The 23,419-nt window shown below is 41.6% G+C and overlaps 1 protein-coding gene across 1 annotated transcript in view; it reads left to right on the top strand.

Annotated features, from left to right (window-relative positions):
* The window catches only part of RPS6KA5 (ribosomal protein S6 kinase A5), a 131,474-nt gene that overhangs the window by 34,108 nt on the left and 73,947 nt on the right, over positions 1-23,419 (top strand). The window contains exon 3 of the mRNA XM_079768120.1: positions 16,731-16,949. Coding sequence (XP_079624246.1) covers positions 16,731-16,949 — 219 coding nt within the window. The remainder of the gene's footprint in view (positions 1-16,730; positions 16,950-23,419) is intronic.

Below are 23,419 nucleotides of genomic sequence, written 5' to 3'. Positions count from 1 at the left end.
TGGGGACTTCGCTCCACCCTAGTTTCACTGAAGTGCTCTGACACTAGGACGTGTGGCTGTCTTTGGTTGGTGGGAACCAGACTTGCCCAGGATCAGTGTCCCCAGTGTTCTGTGTGGTCTCGTGTGCACATTTAGAATCAGGGGCCCTGTCTGCACCACACTGTTGGTATGTGCCGAGAATGAGATCCTTAGCATGTGCCAGGAGTCAGAGTTTCCCTGTGTCTGCACCAAGACTCGAGTGTCAAAGTCTCTGTTGCCTTGTGCGGTTTCTCGTTGAGAATCAGGGTCCCTGTGTGTGCACGCACCAACAATTGGGGTCGCTGGCTCTTAGTGTGAATGCGCTGTGAGTCAGGGATCCCAGGCAGCTGTGTCCTGCGTGCCAAATTCCCTGAAGTGGAGCTGCGTCCTGTGTGTGCTCTCTCTGCTGAGCCAAACCGGCTAGAGCGCACTTTCTTAAAAACCTGAAGGTGAGCCGGCTCAGTGCACTCTCCCAAAGTCCCAGAAGGGGGGCGGAGTCCGTCCTGCGCGCCAAATTCCCCAAAGGGAAGCCCCTCTGTGCTGGCTCTTAAGAATCTCCGAAGGGGGAGCTGTGACCCGCGAGCCAAATTCCCCCAAATTCCCCGAAGGGGAGCCCTCTGTGCGCACTGACAGATTTCCCCGACGGGGAGCTGCTTCTGTCCCGTGCGCGAGCGCGCGCCAAATTCCCTAAGAGGGAGCGCGTCCCTGAGCAAAGCTCGGCAGCTTGGGCCGGGGGCGGGTCTATCAGTTACTATGGCGCTGTCTGTGCGCGCTGTGCGTGCTCCTGTGAGCAGCTAGGGCGAAGGGCGCGTCTATCAGTTACTATGGCGCTTTCCGCGCGCTGTGGGCGCTCAGCAGCTTGGGGGAGGGGCAGGTCTATCAGTTACTATGGCGCTATCAGCGCCTGCGAGGAGGGGGCTCTTTGACTCACGGAAATCTGCCGGGAAGTCTGGATTCTTGTTGTTTGTTTGTCTGAAGCTGTGATAGCAGTTCTCTGTCCCCGGTGGCTGCAGGGTCCTGGTTTGTGTCAGAAGCCAGGATCTGAGTCTCAGGCAGCTCTGTTTCTCAAGATGGCGTGGTCTCTGCGTCCGCACCAGCCGCCGAGAAGTGTCCGCTTTGTGCGCGGGGCTCCGCCGTCTAGGGCTGCCCTGTTCGGGAGCCCCTTGGAAGACCTGCAGAATCTAACTGACCCTATCTCATACACACACACACACCACACACATCTACACTCTCCTCTATGGGTTCCTCACTCACACTCTCTCTCTCCCTACCTTCCTGCCGGTCGCCATCTTTTTTTCGGCTTTTGAGTTAATTCTTTTTGGAAGAAAAAAAAAAGTACTTGTTATTTCTATGACAAAGGATTGATATTTCCAGTATAGAAATCAGTTGAAATTTAAAAAGCATAAGGAATTCAACAGAACTGTCAAAGAACCTGAATAATGATTCATAGAAGAAATACAAAAGGCAGAATTTGAAAGAATTAGCAAGGATTTAGAAAAATCAATCTCTTTTACCCTGCTGTTGGGAATGTAAATTAATTCAGTGTTTACATAGGAGACAATATTCAAGAAATCACTAACATTTAAAGAGAACTTGTTACTTGCCAAGTACTCCATTAAGTGCTTTATACTGATTGACTCATTCAATCCTCAACTTTATTGATATTCAATGATCATAATTTTGAATAATGAAAAGCTCAAGACCCTTTAGAAACCTAACAATATGAGTTTGGTTAAATGGAACATGGATCTGTATGTTCTATAATCTAAACTAATAATCTATGCTAATAAAAGGGTAATATGCTATTTAGATCGGACGTCTTCTGGACATCCATCCAGACGTCCTTCTGGACAAAGCCACGGTGGCGGAGCTGAGGCAGAGGCGGTTAGGGGCGACCAGGCTGGCAGGTGAGCAGTTAGGGGTGGTCAGGCAGGGGAGCAGTTAGGAGCGATCAGGCTGGCAGGGGAGCAGTTAGGAGTGATCAGTCCGGCAGGCAGAGGTGGTTAGGGGCAATCAGGCAGGCAGGGGAGCAGTTAGGAGCGATCAGTTAGGGGTGATCAGGCCGGCAGGCAGAGGCGGTTAGGGGCAATCAGGCAGGCAGTGGGGGAGCAGTTAGTGGTGATCAGGCTGGCAGGCAGAGGTGGTAGGGGTAATCAGGCAGGCAGGCAGGTGAGCGGTTAAGAGCCAGTGGTCCTGGATTGAGAGAGGGATGTCCGACTGCCGGTAGTCGGACATCCCCTGAGGGGTCCTGGATTGGAGAGGGTGCAGGCCGGGCTGAGGGACCCCTCCCACCCCACCCCCACCCCCGTGCATGAATTTCGTGCACTGGGCCTCTAGTTAGTATAATAAGATTGAAAGATCTGTATTTACTAACATTTTTAAACCTGCCGTAATGTAGTAAGTTAAGAGAATGTACAATATACCATTTTCATAATATTAAAAAATTATGTATATCAATATCTACATGTGTGTACGTATGTAAAAAAAAAATCTCTGGTATATATACCAGACTGATAACAGTGGTTGTTGTCCCTGGGTGGTGGGATTTTAAATGATACTGATTTTCTGCTTTATACTTTTCTGTGTCTTCTGAATTTTTACTACTGCTGTTCTTCCTGCTTAAAAGTCAGGGCCTCATAGGTGTCTGAGATCCTTAAATTTAGAAGAGCCCCATGTTTGGCTTAATGCTCTGCTTTCACTGTTGTAAAATTCTAAATAATTCACGAACAAACCATCCCACTTTTTCATTTTGCACTGTCCCCCCTCCCATGCCTCTCCTCCCCCGCCCACCACCACCACCACCACCACGTAGCTTGTCAGAACTGCACTGTGTCTCTTTAGCCCTCCCCCTGGAATGTGCTTCTCTGCTGGGAGAACTTGCCACTTCATTTTCCCTTCCTTCAGGTGGAAGTGAAAAGCAGGCCTTTACCTCTCTTTTTTCATCCTTAGCAGGCCTGTAGTCTCTTTCCCTGGAAGGGGAAAGAGAACCTTTGGGGGAAGACCATTTTTCTTCCCCACTAAAGTTTAGCTTGAAGAAGTACCAACGAAAGTCTTACACACATGACCTTACTGTGAAGAAGAAGCAAGGCACCATGAGTGAATGAAGTGGAAACAATAAATAGCAGAATTAGACCCACAGGAACTACTGGAATTATTAGATGTGAAATATAATATACATGTTTATATGGTTTTAAAATTTGAGATTTGACAGTAATATTAAGGAAAAAGGCATGCTAAAAAAATGACCAGACAGATTTGAAAAAGAACCAAGAGAGCTTCCAGAAGTGAAAAAACAATTTAAATTATAAACTTAGTAGGTGTTTTATTAACAACTGAGATACAGTTAGAGAACGAGCAATTTGGGAGATGAATTTGAGGAAAGTATGCAGAACATAGAATGGGGAAAAAAGAGATGGCATCTATAAAAGAGATTAAGATAGAAAGGATAGACAATAGCTGAAAATTTACTAGGATTGGTTGAATATGTGAATTTGCAGATTTAAAAAACAGAGCATATCACAAGCAGACAAGTATAAATAAATTCTTTTTTTTAATCCTCACCCAAGGGTATGTTTTTATTGATTTTAGGGAGAGAGAGGAAGAGAGAGAGAAACAATTGATATGAGAAACATCCATTGGCTGCATCCCGTATGTGCCCCAACCAGGGATCAGTCTGAAATCTAGGTTTATGCCCTGACTGGGAATCGACCCCACAGCCTTTTGGTGTACGGGATGATGCTCCAACCATCTGAGCTACTAGCCAGGGCTAAAGAAGTTCTTATATAGATACATCATAGAGAAACTGATGAACACCAGAGACGGACAGATACCCTAAACATAGCCAGGGAGAAGATTTATTTATGAAGGAGAAATGATTAAATTAATGACCTTTACAACAGTGACCATGAAAGCCATAGGAGAGTGGAAGAATATCTGCAAAATGCCCAGACAAAATAACTGTCCTAGGATTGGTTGAATATGTGAATTTGCAGATTTAAAAAACAGAGCATATCACAAGCAGACAAGTATAAATAAATTCTTTTTTTTAATCCTCACCCAAGGGTATGTTTTTATTGATTCTATATAATTCTATAATATATAGAATTATATACCCAGCAAAACTTTTCCAGAAGTGAGAGCAAAATAGACATTTTCAGACATACAAAAGCTGGGTGTGTTTCTTACCAGTAGGTCCTCATTAAAATTTTTTCTAAAAGATATAGCTATAAGGAGAAGAAAAGTGATCTCAGGAGAGTTTCTGAGATGCAGAAAGGATTCATTAGCAAAAAATATCTAAGTATTGTCTGTGTGAAAGCATGGTCATAATGTTGAAATTGTGGCAGTAAAAATAGCAAACTGAAATATTAGACAAAAGTGGCATATAATTTTGTGTATGATAGGAGTGATGTCCTGAGATAGTGTTCCTCAAGCTTTATCATGCACATGAATCTTGAATGTATAAATTACCACACTGATTTAAAAAAAGAATAAAATACCTGAACAGTCCTATAACTCTTAAAGAAATTGGTCAGTAAGCAAGTCTTCCTAATAGGAAAACACTTGATACAGTTTTAAGAATGAGTTCTGTCAAACATTAGAGACATAGATAATTTTAATCTTCTACAAACTCAGAGAACAGAAAAAGTTGGATTATTTCCTCCAATTTATTGTATGAGGCCAGTAGTATAACCTTGATTCCAAAAAACAGATAAAGAGAGTGTGAGGAAGGAATATTATAGGCCAGTTTAATATAAAATTTGTAAAATCCAACCTCGTGTGTATTTTCTTTCAACACATTTAGTGCTCTGTCTCATTATCTACCTCAACTTTTTGAATGATTTGATCACAGGTCTTAAAGGTAATTCTCCAGAGGTGAGGAAAGAGTTTACCAATAACATTTTACTTTTGTATTTCCATTTTATGCTTCTCTGCTGTTCTATTTATAATTCGTCTACTGTTAGCCATGGATACTGCTCTTCTTGTCACCTGCAGTATACTTGCTTAAAGACGATGGGAAATTATGAAATGTCACTGTAGGTATTCCTATATTTAAAATCACAGTTTTGATGACTAAATGGAGTAGGTGGAAACTTTTATTATGAATTTAATAAAATATTAATTTTTATTCAAATATTTCACCACTGATCTTCAGTTTCATTACCTTTTTAAGATAATTTTTTTACAGCACTATTTAGAATAATAGAAGTCTTTGTGTCATGTCAGGTTTTCTATGGAAGTGAAACTTCTGATAAATTTTACACTAGAAAAAATGCTATTCATCCAATATCTTGAAGACTTTGTGGAATATTGGAATAGAAAAGGTTTATTTTTTGATGTGATACTTAAATGCATGTAATATTCATGAAAAATAATTGTCTTTTACTCAGAGTATTGATTTATTTATCTTGTTTCTTTTGGTCTATCACTAATTGGTTGATCAGTTTCCAAAGCAAGAGACTTGGAAATAACTTTTGATTCTTCTCTATTTTGACCTTTTTTATTTTGTTTTCCACAGAATCTTATAATTTTTTTCCATCAAAATGACCCTTAGAATAATCTTTTCTTTTCTGTCCCTAGTGCCATCACTCATATTACCTTATATATGCATTGTTTTTAGTGTTCTCTTAACTGGTCTGCCTTCCTGCAAATTTTCTCTTCCATTTTATGTACAGTAGATCCTCGGGTTACGTTGGAGATCCGTTCCTACGGATGTAACGTGATTTTCGCCGTAAGTCGGAACCCACCTCCATAAGCACCTACGTCACTCACATGGAGCACATACACAGCAGTAATGAAGTGAAACAGTAAAAAAAATTTAAAAGAAAGATAACAATTCCTGACCTTTTCTTGTGGTAAATAAATAATAAAAAACATAAAGCACATATGTACATACGTCGAAATGATGGAACTTTTTTTTTTACAAATAAATGGGAGATGGTGACTTAACCACTAAACGACGTACGTCGAGACCTACACAACCTGAGGACTGCCTGTACTTTATACATATATCCTGTTATAAAATAATATACAGCCACGTTAAAACTCAACATTATTGCTCTATTCTCCTGTTTTCAGAACTCACAGTGCCATTTTTTTCCAGTTAATTATTCAGGTCCAAAATCTTTTGTTGTTGTTAATCCTCACCTGAGGATATTTTTCCATTGGTTTTTAGGGAGAGTGGAAGAGAGAAGGAAAGACAGAGAGAAACATCGATGTAAGAGAAACATATTGATTGGTTGCCTCCCACATGAGCCCCAACCAGGGCCCAGGCTGGAGAGGAGTCTGCAACCAAGGTACGTGCCCTTGACCCGAATTGAACCCAGGAGGGGACGCTCTATCCACTGAGCGAAACCGGCTAGGGCAAGTCCAAAATCTTTTTAAAGATTTTTTATTTTTTAGAGAGGAAGGGAGAGGGAGAGAGAAACATCAATGTGCGAGTGACCCCAGGGATTGACCCCCACAACTCCTGGCATGTGCCCTGACTGGGAACAGAACTGGCAACCTTTTGATGCACTGGATGACGCCCAGCCAATGGAGCCACACCGGCCAGGGCTCAAGTCCAAATTCTTGCCTTGCTTTCAGGCTTAGCTCTGTTTTCTCCTGTCTTTTCTTCAGTTACCATCATATTCTGCTTACTTTCTAGTTCAGTTAATTTTCCTTACTCCCCTACAATTATGTGTACTTTCCCACCCTCTGATGTCCGGTCTTGTCTTGTTCTCTCATTTTCATGCTCCTCCTCTTTTCTGCCCGTGCAAATCCTGCCCAGATTGCTTCATTCTCTGAATTGTGCCCCTGAAGCTCTTTTGTGGAAAATGCAGCACTGCCCTGGGCAGTGTGGCTCAGCTGGTTGGGCAAGGTCCTGTGCACTGAAAAGTTGCCAGTTCTATTCCTGGTCAGGGCACATGCCCGGGTTTTAGGCTTGATCCCCAATAGGGGCGTGCAGAAGGCAGCCCATTGGTGTTTCTGCTCTCACATTGATGTTTGTTTCTCTCCTCTTCCTTCTTCTCTCTAAAAATCAATTTTAAAAATATATATATTTTTTTAAAGAAACACAGCACTGAATTTTCCTTCACATTTGCTATTTTTCTTCCAGATGTTAAGCACTTAAGATCACCCCTGTAAATTTTTCCAACCCTATTGCCCTGTCCCATTCCCATATCCATAACAGTATGAAGTATAAGTCTACCAAGTATATAATTTATGCTCTTGTCTCTTGCATTATTCTTGCGGTTGATACTCCCACATCCAGGAAATGTCTTTGGTTCATCTTTTAGAATTATTTTGTTTCATGATGAAATTTTGGATTATTTGTGGGAACGACGATTCTATTTTTATTTCTGCAGCTTTCTTTTGACCATTTTTCTTTCTTCGAGACATCTAAGTATAGAAGAAGTCTTTAAACATACCCATTGTGTGCATTATTACTAATTCTGATGCTTAATGAAATGGAGCATGAAGTTCTCAGCTAAAAGAATTTAGTATTGTCTTTGAATTTTTTTATTCATCATACATGATCCATACTTTGGAGATCTTTGGTCATTATGACAAAAAGGTAAAATTTGCCATGTGACTGTAAAGGGACAGCGGGGTTGGTTTCTCCTCCCAGTTCTGGTTGTGAGGTTATTGGGTATTGAGGATGACTTAGAAGTCTCAGGTTTGAATCTTAACATTATCATTGCCTACTTGCCTTCCTTGAAACATCAAATGAACTCTGTGAGCCTAAATCCCTATTGGCATAAGTTAATAATACCTATCTCACAATGTTGTTACAAGATTAATGAGATAATGGATATGAATTGTCAGTTGCTAGATAACTATCAGTTGTGGTTATTTATTGTACAGGGAAGTCCTCCATAAAGTTGTACCCTAAATTAGAAAAATAAAAATGATTTAGGAATTATTCATAAGGATAGGTTATTAGTTATTTCATATAATCACTGTTAGCATATCGGGGAGTAATTTTAACTAGTTATATTTTTATTTTTTTAAAATTCATCTTAGAGAAAGGTAGGGAGAGGGAGAGAAACATCAATGTGAGAGAGAAACATCGATCTGTTGCCTCCCACACGTGCCCTGACCAGGGATCAAGCCTGAGTATGTGTCCTGACTGGGAATCAAACCTGCTACCTTTTGATGTACAGGATGACGCTCCAACAACAGAGCCACACTGGCCAGGGCTAAAGTTATATTTCTAATAATAAAAATCTAACAAAAATGTTTTATAAATAACATGTTGAAATTTTATTATAATTTCTAAAGTTGATTTATAAATTACCTTAAATACATGTCAAATGAAAATGTATTTTTTTCTTATTCTTTGTCTTCTCTTAACTATTCAAACATTTTAGGTTCTTAACCTTTTTGTATTTTGGGTTAACAGTCTTATGCTAAAATATACATAAAATGAATAATAAAGCATTTAGATTGCTTGACACATAACAAATGCAATGTAAACGTTAGCTATTTATATAGCTGTAAGGGAAAGAAGCGTGTTTCTAAAAGAGCTAATGTAATGCACCACCAAGGCCTCAGGTTAGCTTACTATGTGAGTGAATGTCATTTCTTAGCAAATATTTTATTAGCCTAAAATATATCCAGCAGGAGGGAAATACAGCCAGCAAAAGATCTTCCATGTTTCAGGCTGATCTCTCCTAATCCATTCTCCACACGACAGCCAGAGTGATCTTTTTAAAGATCCTTCTTAAGTGCATGTCACTTCTCTATTTAAAACCTCTCAGTCCATCCCATTGCTGTTGGAATTCATTCTTTCATATGTATTTATCAAGAGGCAAGAATTGTTTTGGGTACTGAAATAGAGTAGTGAGCATTTAAAATATGTGTATTACATAAAAAATTGCAAGTTGAATAATATTAACCTGGTCTCTGTTTAACATAGAATTATTTCTGGGTTTATGAAACCTTGGCAGAACATAGAAATTCAAAATGCCATGCCTCCTGTAATGTCTAATGAGCAGTAACCGTTTGTGCCTCAGTCCCTGGTGCCCTCATAAGAAGGTCACTTTTTCTTTATCATGTAGGGGTTGTTGTTTTGTTGTCACCTAATCTACAGCAGATCTTGCAAGCTGTTCTGTGGAAATACTTGTTTAGTAGACTATCCGGTGGGTTGCTCACCCCAGCCTTGAGGGCCATCTTTGAAATGTTCTCTTTACTCATTGGTCCCAGACTCTATGAAAATCATCGCTGACAGGGCACCCTTTAAAAAATGTTTTTGTTCTTACTGCACACTTTTCAAAAAAAATTTTATTTATTAAATAAGACGTAATTCTAGTTCTCCTGGTAACTTGCCACTAGAGGGTGCTAGACATTGCACTAGGCCAGTGGTAGGCAAACTCATTAGTCAACAGAGCCAAATATCAACAGTACAACGATTGAAATTTCTTTTGAGAGCCAAATTTTTTAAACTTAAACTTCTTCTAATGCCACTTCTTCAAAATAGACTCGTGCAGGCCGTGGTATTTTGTGGAAGAGCCACACTCAAGGGGCCAAAGAGCCACATGTGGCTCGCGAGCCGCAGTTTGCCGACCATGGCACTAGGCAACTTAAAGACAGCTACTTTTTGGTGATAGAAAAAACTTTGGTTGAGTTATGTAAATGTAGAAGACTGTTTTAAAAAAGCATGATGACTTAGTCATCATTTGTCATTTTATTCTCTTAGGTATTTGGAAAGTATCCCTATTAAAAATAGTACCTTTAAAAGCATATATTCATTAAATTGTCATTCAAAAGTGTTTATAATTTTGCATCTGTGCATACCCACTATACCCTATGCTTCAGTGTGAGCCTACAGTGTGTATGGAAATCAGAGAGGTTAAAAGTTTGTGATGTTTTACGCCATAATCAAAAGGCGATTCCATATGATGATGTTGGTTGACGTTGTCTCCCTAGTATAAATTCAGTTCAGTGTATTACTGAATTGTTCACTAGAAGACAAGCCCGGGACAGGGCTGTGGTGCACGTGATTTATTACAGGAGTCAGGGCAGGGGAAGAGCCTGAGCAGCATGTGGTCTCAGCTGGGGCCTAGGTTCAGCCGGAACCTATGGGAAGTTTCAGAGCAAGAGGGAGGAGGCAGCCTTTTGTACCCATGTTAGTCATTGGCTGCAGGCTGCTTGGCTGGGGTGGGGTAGGGAATGGTGGCTGTCACCTCTCAGGTGTGGCTGTGAAGAGGACAGCTGTGGCGATCAGAAGCAGTATTGGGGCACCAGCCTGTAAAGGGGCTACTTGGCAGGGCACCGTTTGCATCTGTTAGGGATGGTCATTAACACTGGCCATTAAGACATAACTGCTTAGCTAGGCAAACAGCTTAGTTAGATATAACCAGAGGATGATTTATGAATGTACTTCTTCGTCGTCCTTGTTTCCTTGTTTTCCTGTATTTTCTTTTAGTAAGATCTTCTGGTGATCAGATCCAGGGGTAGTCATTTCCAAGTGTGGACCTCATAGTAGGACACCATTTCCTTTGTGGCTTTTTCTTCTTTCCTGCTGGACCAGAATCTTTAGTTTTCAAGTCATTTGAGGTTGAGGTTAAGAAATGGCCTATCATTTACGTGGATCTAGAAGATTATTATGCAATCAGTCTTTGAATATTCAAGCTAATGCAATATTAAATTCATAGATAGTTAATCCTGTAACGATTTTTAAAAAAATTTTCAACCTTCTTACATACTAAATCTTTTTTTAGAAGCTGTTACTCTTCATGAGAAAACGTGCTGATTTGTATTCCTGATTCAGCGGTACAACTATTTTTGACCATTAAAGTAGTTAAGCAAATAAGTCTAGTGGCCCTTGGTTAATTTAGAAACTAAAATCTGATTAAATCTAGAATGCTGATACTTTTATTATGTGATTTCCAAGTCTTTGTTATTATATATCTTAGAGGATGTGTTTATGCCTAAAGCAATGAACTGCCTTAGTCTCTTTCACAAAAATTACTGCCCATGATTTCATATGCGTTTACTAAGTCTGGTTTGTTTACTTTTAGCATCTGTTTTCTTAATCAAGCATATTTTGCATTCACAACTTTATCTTTTGTATTAGAGGATTAATCTATTGTAATCAGCTTACTTTTATTAATCTTAGAAATTTTGTTTCTATGGTTTTACAAATCCTAGCAAACAGTGGCTAAAAAAATAGTTATATTAAATGACTCAAATTCTCCTTTTTTTGTTTTAAAATTATGTTGAAATATTTAGTTGGTATTTTTTTAATACTTGGAATTTAGTTTCTAATTAAGATATCGGTTGTGTAAAGGAATTTAGGAATTAGTGCTTCGGTTTGATAATTTGTAAAGTCAGGTACATTTTATTTTAAATGTGTTTTGAAATTTACTCATTTTCAAAGAGATTTAGTAGCGTTTTCAAAGATAGGGGAGGAAAAGGAACCTGAAAAAATAAAAAGAAGAGAAAGTGAAATAGATGTAGACACCTGGAATGAGGTAGTCGTTTTTACTGAGTCTTAAATTTAACTCTGAGGTTAAGAAGAGGTGAATATAAAGGGAAAATTCTTTGGCCTACGTAATATATATATTTTAAAGGAAAGGCATGTGAATTCTTCTAGAACAGTAGCTTTCAAGCTTTTCTGATTATTACTCATTGGATGAAATAGGTACATTTTTATATGGCAACTCAGTATGTGTATTTATGTATGTGTATAGACATTCAGACACAAACTTTTTTCCACTGACTCTTACATAGTTTTATTATCTGCCAGGCCTTATTGTAGATGTCTATATTAATTTATTTAATCCCCAAAACAATGATGGAGGAACTGTTACTGTCCCTAATGAGGAAATTGAGACAATCACCTTAACTATTTTGCCCAAGGTCACACAGTTTCTAAATAGCACATCTAGGATTCAAACCCAGGCAGTCTGACACCAATCTGTTTTTAGTCATTATCCTATATTGCCCTCTTTTTTTTTCCTCCCATGTATTCAGATTTGTTCATATTCATATGTACATATACATGTGCATCTATCTATATATATAAAAGCCTAAGCGACCAACCAATTGAATGACTGGTCGCTATGATGCGCCCTGACCACCAGGGGCAGATGCTCAACGCAGGAGCTGCCCTCTGGTGGTCATTGCACTCACACAGCCAACATCCCGTGGCCACTCCCCCCTGGTCAACCTCCCGCGGCCCAATTGGCCCCAATCACCGGCCAGGCTGAGGGACCCCACCCATGCACACATTTGTGCACTGAACCTCTACTATATATATAAAGAGGAGGCAGAAGTGTCATTAAACACTTTTAGTATATCCTGTTCTCTTTTAGTTTTTAAAATGCTGGTTGGACCCACTAAATTAATAACATCATCCACTGTTGGGTCATGGCCCACAGTTTGAAAAAACTGGTCTACAGAGACTTTAACAAGCACTGCGGTTATCAAATGGCTCCTATAGCATGGCCATTAAATACTATGAGAACAGCACTTTTTACAAAAGATCCAGAGATATTCTTGAAAAAAACTAACTTTATTTTATGTAGTCTCTTTAAAAAATGTCACACAGAAAATTAAACCTCAATTTACTAGAGTCTTTCTGAGTAGTCTTCCTTAGCTACTCCTGTTGTCCCAGTAAGGTGCTCCCTGTTGGTCTGTCTGTACACAGCGTAGCTTGTAGAGAATCACTGGGATGGAGAGCAGTGTTGCTGAGGTCTAATTAATCCGATGTTTCCGATGAGTCTTTAGAAGTTCCAGGTTGTGGTCAGTTTCACCATTGAACTCTCAGTATTGATTGTGTGGCAGTATCGCTGGGATGAGCTGCTTTGTGGAGAATCTTTTCGAGGGTAGTGGTTTTACAGGGGCTTGATATATGCTATTCCAGCATTACTTTCCATACATGTTCAGCTGGCCTGTTAATAAGGATACCAGTTTCCAAGGGCAGGACAAGTGAAATGTCGAGTTCCAGGGGTGTATTTCTTGTTTGGTTTCATTTCTGACACTGATGTCTTGCACTGCATGAAATTCTACGAGGGAAGACGGAGGGGAGGCAGGTGGATTGATTGTCAGTGCTCAGGACATACCGCATGTGGAAAGATGGAACTCTTTCCCCAGGTTAAACTCTATATGAGAAGGGGATGTGGCCAAGCATTCTCATTCCTTCTCACATAATTGTGGCAGATGAGAAAGCAGTGGCCATATGTGGATGTCACTATGTTAAGTTATTTTCCTGTTCTAACATGGGGACAGCTAGGGTTCCTGAGTTCACTTTCACCAGGAGATATTGCCAGGAACCACATTGTTCCTTCCCCACAGGGAAAGAATTGGCTAGCAGTAGCTCTGTACTGTGGATCTGCATTGCTGGTTTCTTCACCTTTGTGTCAAAATTGTCAGCTGAGAAGAGGGCATTTGGCTCTGTGTTTACAGAGCTGTTTCTTTGGCCTTTTCCTGTTTGTTAGCTTGTTTGTTCTTGTTTTGTTTTTGTTTTTTCATGCATTCAACATTGAGTTTCCGTGATTTGCCAGCTTCAGTGTTACTTGCTAATGATACAAAGTGGGTAAAATCAGACAAGTACATAATTTTGTGGAATTTACACCCCAGTAGAAGTTAGATAATGAAGCAATCATGCAAATACATGAAAACTAATGTTTCTGATAATTTCTGTGAGAGAGAATGCATGGTGTTATGAGAGCATAAAATTAGGGGACGTGTACTACCAGTCTGGGAAGTCGGGAAGCTGGATGGCTGAAGAAATTAGCTCAATGAGATGGTGAGAAGGTGAAGAGAGGGTAGGTAGAAGCCAGATAGTTTAAGTTATATTAGGGATTCTCTTTAAGAGCAATAGGAAATCAACTGTTTTGAGCTGGAAGGGTTATTTTAGTAGTATTATCATTATTATTTTTAATCCTCATCCAAGGACATGCTTAGACAGAGAGAGGGGGGGTGGGGAGAGAAATATCGACATGAGAGAAACATCGATCAGTTGCCTTCCATACATGTCCCCACTGGGGACTGAACCTGCAACCCATGTGCATGCCCTGACTAGGAATTGAGCCGGCAACCTTTCGGTGCACAGGACGACACTCAACCAACTGAGCCACTCTGCTGGGCAGGAAGGGTTATATTTTTATCAACAATTTAGATGACAGCACAAAAAGGTATGTTTGCCAGATTGAGGGGGAAAGCAAGCTGAGAGGCACAGCTAGTATGGTTGATGGCTGAGTCAACCTTTAACAAGACTGCAGTTATCTGGAAGTATGAGGGGGATGAATTTCAGTAGTGATGAATATGAATGATCCTTTTGTTAGTGCAAACTTTCATATGACATGATTGGTACTTGTGGTTAATCAAGAAATGTTGGGTAAAATGGAAAAATGTTTTAAAAGGTTATATATAAATACATTCTTAGAACATACTACTTTTCACTTAAAATGGATAAATACATATTCACTTGCCAGTCTTTGGATGTAGGCACAACACTCCTTCTTCAAGACTAGGTTCTAAACGATGGTTTATTTTGTATAAACCCCACTAAAATTAAATTTTGAATTCTTTAAAGTGGGGTGAGAACCAGCCACATTTGAAGTAATCTGAGTACAAAATTCTTTTAGATTTTCATAATCCCCCCTCAAGCCTTTTATAGTTGTTTCACCCACACCTAACTTTCCAGCAGTTCTTTTGAAGTACCTTGCTTTTATCTAGTTCATCCAAAGTATTCAACCTCAATTTTCTCTCTTCTTTCACATTTACATTTCAGTGGTTATGTAATATTTAGTTAAATTATAATAAGAATAACGTATGCAGCAGGCATAAACAGGCAGGGCAGTGAGTATCAGGACTGATTTGAAGCAGATGACTGAACCGCATGGGGACAGAAGTGCATTGTGAGCTAGTTATAGGCATGCAGTGTGTGGCAGTGTGTCTTACAGAGGGAGAGGAGAGCATCAGCCCTGGGAGATTGGAATTTAGGTTGGGTGCTGTGTATGTGGGACACACAAAAGCCACATACCTGTTGAAGACTTTCTCCTGAGTTTGTAAGTGGTTGCTCCATGGAAGATAAACACTTCATTATAAAGATTTTTACCTTCCTTTCAATACTCTGAATAGACGAACTTTTTCATTTTTATACTTTAATTTTTTAAGTTAATTTGTTAGGGTTGTGTTTTCTCTTTTGATTCACTTCTGACTTACTAAAATCTCAATCTTAATTATTTTATTTGTAATGAGATGAGACACAAACACTTTGTGAACTTTTTCTGTATTCCAGATTGTGTTCATGGTGCTGATTTCACTACAATCCAGAGAATCTGATTTCTAGTATTTGTGAGGGATTATTTTTCATTCATTTATGGTGAAGATGGTCTCTGGCATAACACTTCCTGCGTTTGAGTGGGTTCTGCCACTTCTTATCGAGTCTTTGGGCCAGTTCCTGGAGTACTCTGAACCCATTTGCTCATCTGTAAAGCGGAATTACTGAAAGCACAACATGGGCTGTTCTGAGGATTACATGAATCTAAACATGGAATACGTTTGTACAGAGCCTGGCATAGACAAGTCCGTAATAAGTGATGGTTTTCCTGCTTCTCAGGAGTATTACATTCACTGATCCATTCTAGATCACGTGTCTGTACTGAATACTTCCCGAAGCACTGAACTGAGTAACATCCAGGGTACAAGAGCCTTCCTTGAAAGCTCTCTTATTCCAGTGGGTGGATTGGAGCAGAATGATGTGCTCAATACTGGAGGGGTGTGGGCAGAGCCGGGGAGCACTGGTGTGGGTCACAACTCCAGCTCCAGAGTGGTCTCATTAAAAGGTTTAACTTCAAAAGCGGGATTGGGCTTAACCATCCCAGAAGATGTTTGCATTTTTAAAAGGGAAGAGCATTTATTACACCTTGTAGGGATGAATTGGGGACCTACCCCTTCCCTCTCAGGGTATTTTTGCCTGCCCTTCCTCCTTCCTCCTCCCACCTCTTCCGGCCCTCTCTCCGCTTCTCTAAACAAATGCAGATGCCTGTTCTGCCCAAGAGGCACAGTGCCCACGGGGCCCCATTTCCTCATCTGGAGGAGTGGTACCGCTCAGAGATGTGCCCAGCTGAGCCCTTACTTAGGGAAAACGTGGTGAGGTTGACCTAGTAAACTGTAAATTACTGCCCAGGGATGTAGAGGGGCTTCTTCAGTATTGCTTGAAATTTAAGATATTTTAATGTTTGTTTTTAAACCTGAAGATCTCTTTTGTTTATATAATGTCAGTTTCTATTGCTTTAGACTTTTAAAATGAGTGTAGAGGAGTACTTGAGGCACTTGGTGTGTGTGTGTGTGTGTGTGTGTGTGTGTGTGTGTGTGTGTGTATGAGATCCTCATTAAGATCTGTTTTTATTCATTTACATCAGTAGCAAAACCTAGAGGTTTTAGCTGAGGTATAAAATGTCCTGGTTGTCCCAGAATTGGATTGGGGTTAATGGGCCATAATAAAGCTAGTTTCCTAGAGCTAAAAATATAGAGGAGAGAATAACAGTAACAGTGAAAGCATAACTGTCAGCAGTGGTTAGATGTGTAAATACTGAGTGTCAGACTTAGAAACATGTTTGGCATAAAATTGAAGAAATCTATCAGAGAACTATTTGGAACAGTACTAGGGATACTTTTTCATTCAAAGCGTGCCTTTTTGTGCATTGTAACTTTCAACTTCCAATAACTTACCATTCTGCCTGTGTAGCATTTCAATTGTTGTTGTTTTTTTTCTTCAGCTTATGGAAAAGTATTTCTAGTTCGTAAAATAAGTGGTCATGATGCTGGAAAGCTGTATGCCATGAAGGTTTTGAAAAAGGCAACAATCGTTCAAAAGGCCAAAACCACAGAGCACACGCGGACGGAGCGACAGGTCCTGGAGCACATCAGGCAGTCGCCGTTTTTGGTGACGTTGCACTATGCCTTCCAGACAGAAACCAAACTTCATCTCATTTTAGGTGAGTGTCCTTTGTCATCAGACTTTTTACAGAAACACTTTACTCGGGGGAAGGGGGGTCTTGTGTTGTAATGCAGTCACAGGGTAGCATATTTCAAACTTAAGAGAAACAAATATTTTGACTTTCATTTTTCTCTTTGTGGTGGCATTTCCGTGAATATCCTGAGTTGCGCTGGATTTGGGACCTCCCAACCTGCAGGAATGTTACTTCTGTTTCACGCTCCTTTATTAATCTGAGGAAACACTGAGCCATCTGCCTCCCTGGGCACTGAGCTGTGAAGTGGGCCACAGTGTCTGCTTCAGGAGTTCTCAGGAAATGTACTGGTTTGGACTGACAAAGGGATATTCATGGAAATCAGTAATTGGGAAAAAAAAAAAAAAAAGAAAGAAAAGGAGATACCCAGTCACCCCTTTGATCACTCCCATTTCCACCCACAGGCACTTTTTGAATCCTTGCCTTTCCCAAACAGGCCTGGAGCGTTGTACACGAACTTTGGAATGCCCTCTGCACGTACTGCTAGACTGCTGTGCAGGAGTCGCGCCCTTTTCTGTTCCTGCTAGAAGTAAAGGCCTTCGCTGACTATTTCATCCGTTACTGTTTCAGTCCCGTTCTTGTGATAACTTGCACTTGTGTATCTTAATCCTCCGTTTTCTAACTGTTCTGACGATGAGTTGAGACAGAATTCACACCATGCTCTGTAAGCATTAGCTGTTCTTGATGCCTACGGTGTGCCAGCACTACGCCGGGTATTATCCATAGCATCACTAACCCTCACAACAACACTGCCCACATCCCCTCATTCATGCTGTGGAAGGTCTGGAAGCTGGTTTTTTTGATGTTACATATGTTGTGTAAGCTTGAGATTGAAGACTGGAACTCAGGTCTGATGCATACGAAAGTTTGCTGAACAGTGCTGTGTGTACTCTTGATTATTGGTAGTCAGACAGGTTTTTAAATATATATTTGGCAATTTTATTGAATGCTTTCATTTTGGAAATTATAGTTTTATTAATGATGCCTTAAGCTGTATTCATTCACTTTTTGGTTCATGAAGTTACATTTCAGGTTCATTTTGCAATGCTTACCATAGACTTGCAATCCTGAGTCCTTTTTTTAAAATATATTTTTATTGATTTCAGAGAGGAAGGGAGAGGGAGAGAGAGATAGAAACATTAATGATGAGAGAGAATCACTGATCAGCTGCCTCCTGCATGTCCCCAACTGGGATCGAGCCCGCAACCCCAGCATGTGCCCTTGACTGGAATCGAACTCTGGACCCTTCAGTCTTCAGGCCAATGCTGTATTCACTGAGCCAAGCCAGCTAGGGCAATCCTGAATCTTTTATACATATACGAGAGGCCAAGTGCATGGATTCATGACAGGTAAAACTGGCCTACTCTCTACAGGCCAGGCTGAGGGACCCCACCCAGTTTCGGCCTGATCCCCGCAAGCCAGGCCAAGGGACCCCACTGGTGCATGAATCTGTGCACTGGGCCTGTAGTATGCATATAAGATCTTTGGTTAATCTCTTCCCACCCTCCCCTCTTCCCTCAGATTCATTAATCTGTTCCATGTTTCCATGCCTGTGCATTGAGTGTCTGCCCCCTGGTGGTCATTGTGCATCATAGCTACTGGTTGAACAGTTGGACAGTCGCTTAGGCTTTTATATAGATAGACTAGAGGCCCAGTGCATGAAAATTTGTGCACTGGGCGGGGGGGGGGGGGGGTTCCTCAGCCCGGCCTGCCCCCTCTCACAGTCTGGGAGCCCTGAGGGGATGTCCTACTGACGGCTTAAGCTGCAGTCTGGCCTTCCTCTGCGGGAGGCGACCAGGCCGATCAGGGGAAGGCGCTGTCCCCATGACCCTGCTGCTGCTGCCACTGCCGGCCCTCCTCGGCCCTCGCAGCCACCGCAGCTTTGTCCAGAAGATGTCCGGTCTATCCGGTCTAATTAGCATATTACCCTTTTATTAGTATAGATGTTAGTATAGATAGGCTGCTGTCTCTCCTGTCCTGTCCAAGTCCCCACTCACTGTATCTGCCTGTTGTTCCAGCAATTAATTACCACGTGGCCCTTCATTCTGCATCTTGAGTGTATATGCTCAGCTATGTTTTTCACTGATTTTTAAATGCTTTCCTTCTGAATGTTTAGGCCGTAGGGGACAGACCATTTTAATACAATGGTTTCAAACATTTTTAGCAGCAGAAACCTCTCTCAAGTGAGAGCACAAACATTCAAATGGAAAACAGATAGAACTGAGTCGCTCTGCTCGGATCTGAGCTCAAGGGCACCAAGCCCTGCCAGTTTATTTCTGTTCCTCACCCTCCCAGGATTTCCCAGGAAGCCTCGGGAGTCCATGAGGGCTGGTTCAGAAATGATTACCCTGTTCAGTCTTCTCCCTTTACAATAAACCAGCTCATAAATGTTAAACCCCAACTCCTGGACTCGACCACCACACCATGGCTTCTCTCTCCGTCTTCTCTGTTCTCTTACCATAACCACTCAATTTTTTGTTTGTTTATTGAAAATGGTGAGTGTAGTTTTTTATAAATAATGTTTTTAATTTCAAAGTAGGAGAATGAAATATCTTGTATTTGATTAAAAAACACTAGTCCTTAATAATGTTGCTTTTTAGTTCTTGGTTCTCCAGTAGTTTTGTTCTTTGCCAGTGGCCCATAAATAAATACAAAACAAAACAAGAAAACTCATTTCTGTGCCAGCTCAAGAGTAGAATGCGACTGTTGTTCCATTGTAAGTGAGGCAGCACATCCAGAAAGCGTGCCCCTCCTCCTATCCACGTAGATTGTTTAATATAATTTCTTTCCTTTATTAAATTTACTGGGGTGACATTGGTTAATAAAGTTTAATGTAATTTCTCTTTGTGTATTTTATGGTTGTTATTTTACTTTAAAGGCAAAAATGGCCAGAAATCTAGAGTAGGACTTTATTATATACTATTTTTGTGGGTTTTGTTTGCTGTGCTTAGAAGACACACTAGGTCACTTTTCCAAGTACATTAGGTAGTCTGCTAGGGCTGCCATAACAAAATATCACCGTGGGTGGCTAAACAGCAGACATTTATTTCCTCACAGTCTGGCGGCTGGAAGTCCAAGAGCGAGGTGCGGCAGGGCGGGTTTCTTTTGAGGACCACAAGGAAAGGGTCTGTTCCAGGGTTTTCCCCGTGACTCGCGATGGCCACCCTCTTGCTGCCTCTTCACGTGGTGGGTCTTTGATGCACTCAGACCCCTGGTGTTGCTTTTGTGTTCAGAGTTCGTCTTATGAGGACACCAGTCAGGTGGGATAGGGCCTTCCCTAAGAGCCTCATTTTAATAACTTAATTACCTCTTTAAAGGCCTTGTCTCTAAATGCAGTCACACTCTGAGGTCCTGGGGGTTAGGGCTTCAATGTGTGAATTTTGGGGACAGGAGGACACAGTTCAGCCTGTAACTGTCTCTAAAGGTAGATTGATTAACTGAAGTTATTCAGGTTTGTGTATTATTAGAGGTTAATAGCAAGAATTTAGGTACTACTGAGCTCTTCAGGGACCCAGCTGATCTTTTTGTCTGATGAATAAAAAACTCTATAGACCTTTGTAACAAATACGATATTTTAAAAAACTATTTTATTTCTACAAAGGCATCTATATGCATGAAAAAGATATTTTTTTAAAAAATAAGAAAAAACTATGTTCACTACCCAGAATTTACCTTGTTATATTTCCCTCTGTTATTAATTAGTATATGTCCATCTAGCTCTTTTTGTGTGTGTGTCTGCGTGTATGAATATCTTATCAAAATTTGTAACCAGATTTTTTTTTTCCAGTTAATGATATCTACCTTTTCTGGTTAATGCGTTTTTATTTCATAATACCCAATGGTACAAGTTATTTATTGCTGGATAACAAACCACTCTTAAATTTAGTTGTCCAAACAATGAGTTATTTTCTCGTGATTCTGTGGTTCTGCTGGACAGATCTCTGCTGGTTTAGCCTGGACTCACCCATGTGGTAGTCAGCTGGAGAGTTGGCTGGGATTGAAGGGCCAAGATGGTTCTAATCTCGTGTCTGACGGTTGGTGCTGGCTGTTGGCTGGGGCATCTCTCTGCTCCCCGTGGCCTCTCATCCTCCAGTGCAGCAGACCAGCTTCTCCTTAGCACGGCAGTCTCCGGGCAGCTCACGAAGACTGCCAACAGGGCAGAGGCTGCGAGTCCTCCTGGGGAACCCTGGAACTCATCCAGCCTCACTTCTAACACAAGGCCAGCCGAGATTTAATGGGTGAAGAAATAGACTTCATTTCTTTTTCCTTCTTAAAAAAGATTTTTTAAAAATTGAGGAATAATTGACAAACATCATTATATTAGTTTCAAGTGTAAAACATAATGATTCAGTATTTGAATATATTGAAAAGTTTGGTTAACATCTGTTACCATACAGTTACAGTATTTTCTTGTTGCTGTTGTGATGAGAACTTTGAGGATTTAGTCTTAACTTTCATATTTGCACTACAGTATTATTAACTACTAGAGGCCCGGTGCATGAAATTTGTGCACGGGGGGCGGCGGGGGGGCTGTCCCTCAGCCCACCCTGCACCCTTTCCAATCTGGGACCCCTTGAGGGATGTCCAACTGCCCGTTTAGGCCCGATCCAGGTAGGGCAGTCGGACATCCCTCTCACAATCCAGGACTGTTGGCTCCCAACTGCTCGCCTGCCTGCCTTCCTGATTGCCCCTAATTGCTTCTGCCTGCCAGCCTGATCATCCCCTAACTACTCCCCTGCCAGCCTGATTGATGCCTAACTGCTCCCCTGCCAGCCTGTTTGCGCCTAACTGCCCTCCCCTGCAGGCTTGGTCCCCCCCAACTGCTCTCCCCTGCAGGCCTGGGTCCCCCCCGACTGCCCTTCCCTGCAGACCCAGTCACCCCCAACTTCCCTCCTCTGCTGGCCTGGTCACCCCTAACTGCCCTTCCCTGCAGGTTTGATCGCCCCCAACTGCCCTCCCTTGTAGGCCTGGTCCCTCCCAACTGCCCTCCCCTGCTGGCCTGATCGCCCACAACTGCCCTCCCTTGCAGACCTGGTCCCTCCCAACTGCCCTCCCCTGCTGGCCATCTTGTGGTGGCCATCTTGTGTCCACATGGGGGCAGTCGTCTTTAACCACATGGGGGCAGCCATCTTGTGTGTTGGAGTGATGGTCAATTTGCATATTATTCTTTTATTAGATAGGATAGAGGCCTGGTGCACAGGTGGGGGCTGGCTGGTTTGCCTTGAAGGGTGTCCTGGATCAGGGTGGGGGTTCCCTTGGGGCATGGGGCAGCCTGGGCGAGGGGCCTGTGGTGGTTTGCAGGCTCGCCACGCCTCCCGGCGACCCAAGCGGAGGCCCTGGTATCTGGGATTTATTTATCTTCTATAATTGAAACTTTGTAGCCTTGAGCGGAGCCAAGCCTCCTGCTTGCTCCATGGCTGCCACCATTTTTGTTGGGATTTATTTGTCTTCTATAATTGAAACTTTGTAGCCTTGAGCGGAGGCCAAGGCAGGCCAGGGCAGGCGGAAAGCATGGCTTCCTCCATCACTGGGGGCAACTCAAGCCTCCTGCTTTCTCCAGCTCAGTGGCTACCGCCATTTTTGTTGGGATTTATTTATCTAATATAATTGGAACTTTGTAGCCTTGAGCGGAGGCCTGGGCCTGCCAGGGCAGGCGGAAAGCTTGGCTTCCTCCATTGCCAGGGAAACCCAAGCCTCCTGCTCTCTCCGTGGCTGCAGCCATCTTGGTTGGGTTGATTTGCATACTCACTCCTGATTGGCTGGTGGGCATGGCTTATGGTTGTAGCGGAGGTATGGTCAATTTACATATTACTCTTTTATTAGATAGGATAGTCACTATACACATTACATCCCCATGACTTACCTATTTTGTAACTGGAAGTTTGTACCTTTTGACTCTTTCACCCATTTTGCCTCTTCCCCTCACTTCTGACAGCCACCAGTCTCTTCTCTGTATCTGTGAGCTTGTTGGTCTTTTTAAGATTTCACACATAAGTGAGATCAGATGGTATTTGCCTTTTCTCTGTCTGACTTATTTCACTTGGCATAGTGCCCTCAGGGTCCACCTATGTTGTCGAAATGTTATAGAAGACCAGAGAAAAACCAAGCAACACTTAGAAATGGGGTTACACTTTATTATTAACGCCAGCAGGCTCAGAGAAAAAAATGTCTTTCAACTTCTGAGCAACAACATGGAGGAAGCTATCCTTTTTTATATCTTTCCCAGTCTTTTGTCTCCCAAATATGGGGTTTTCCAGTCCCCTTTGCAAGTTCTTAAAGAGCCCCATGTGCTGGGGCTTTGAGACCTCAACCAAAGGCCTGGCCTGGTGCCAGCACTGATAACTTTGTCTGGGGATGGTTTGTGGTCTCTCTAAAATGGGAGTAAACAGGTCTTGAAGGACCAGACAATTAAAGGGGCAGTGACTAGATTCAGATTG

This window comes from Cnephaeus nilssonii (genome assembly GCF_951640355.1).
Source record: "Cnephaeus nilssonii genome assembly, chromosome: 4".
In the NCBI taxonomy this organism is placed as follows: Eukaryota; Metazoa; Chordata; class Mammalia; order Chiroptera; family Vespertilionidae; genus Cnephaeus; species Cnephaeus nilssonii.
Note: the sequence above shows the minus strand (reverse complement) of the source record. Positions and strands in the feature narration are given on the sequence as shown.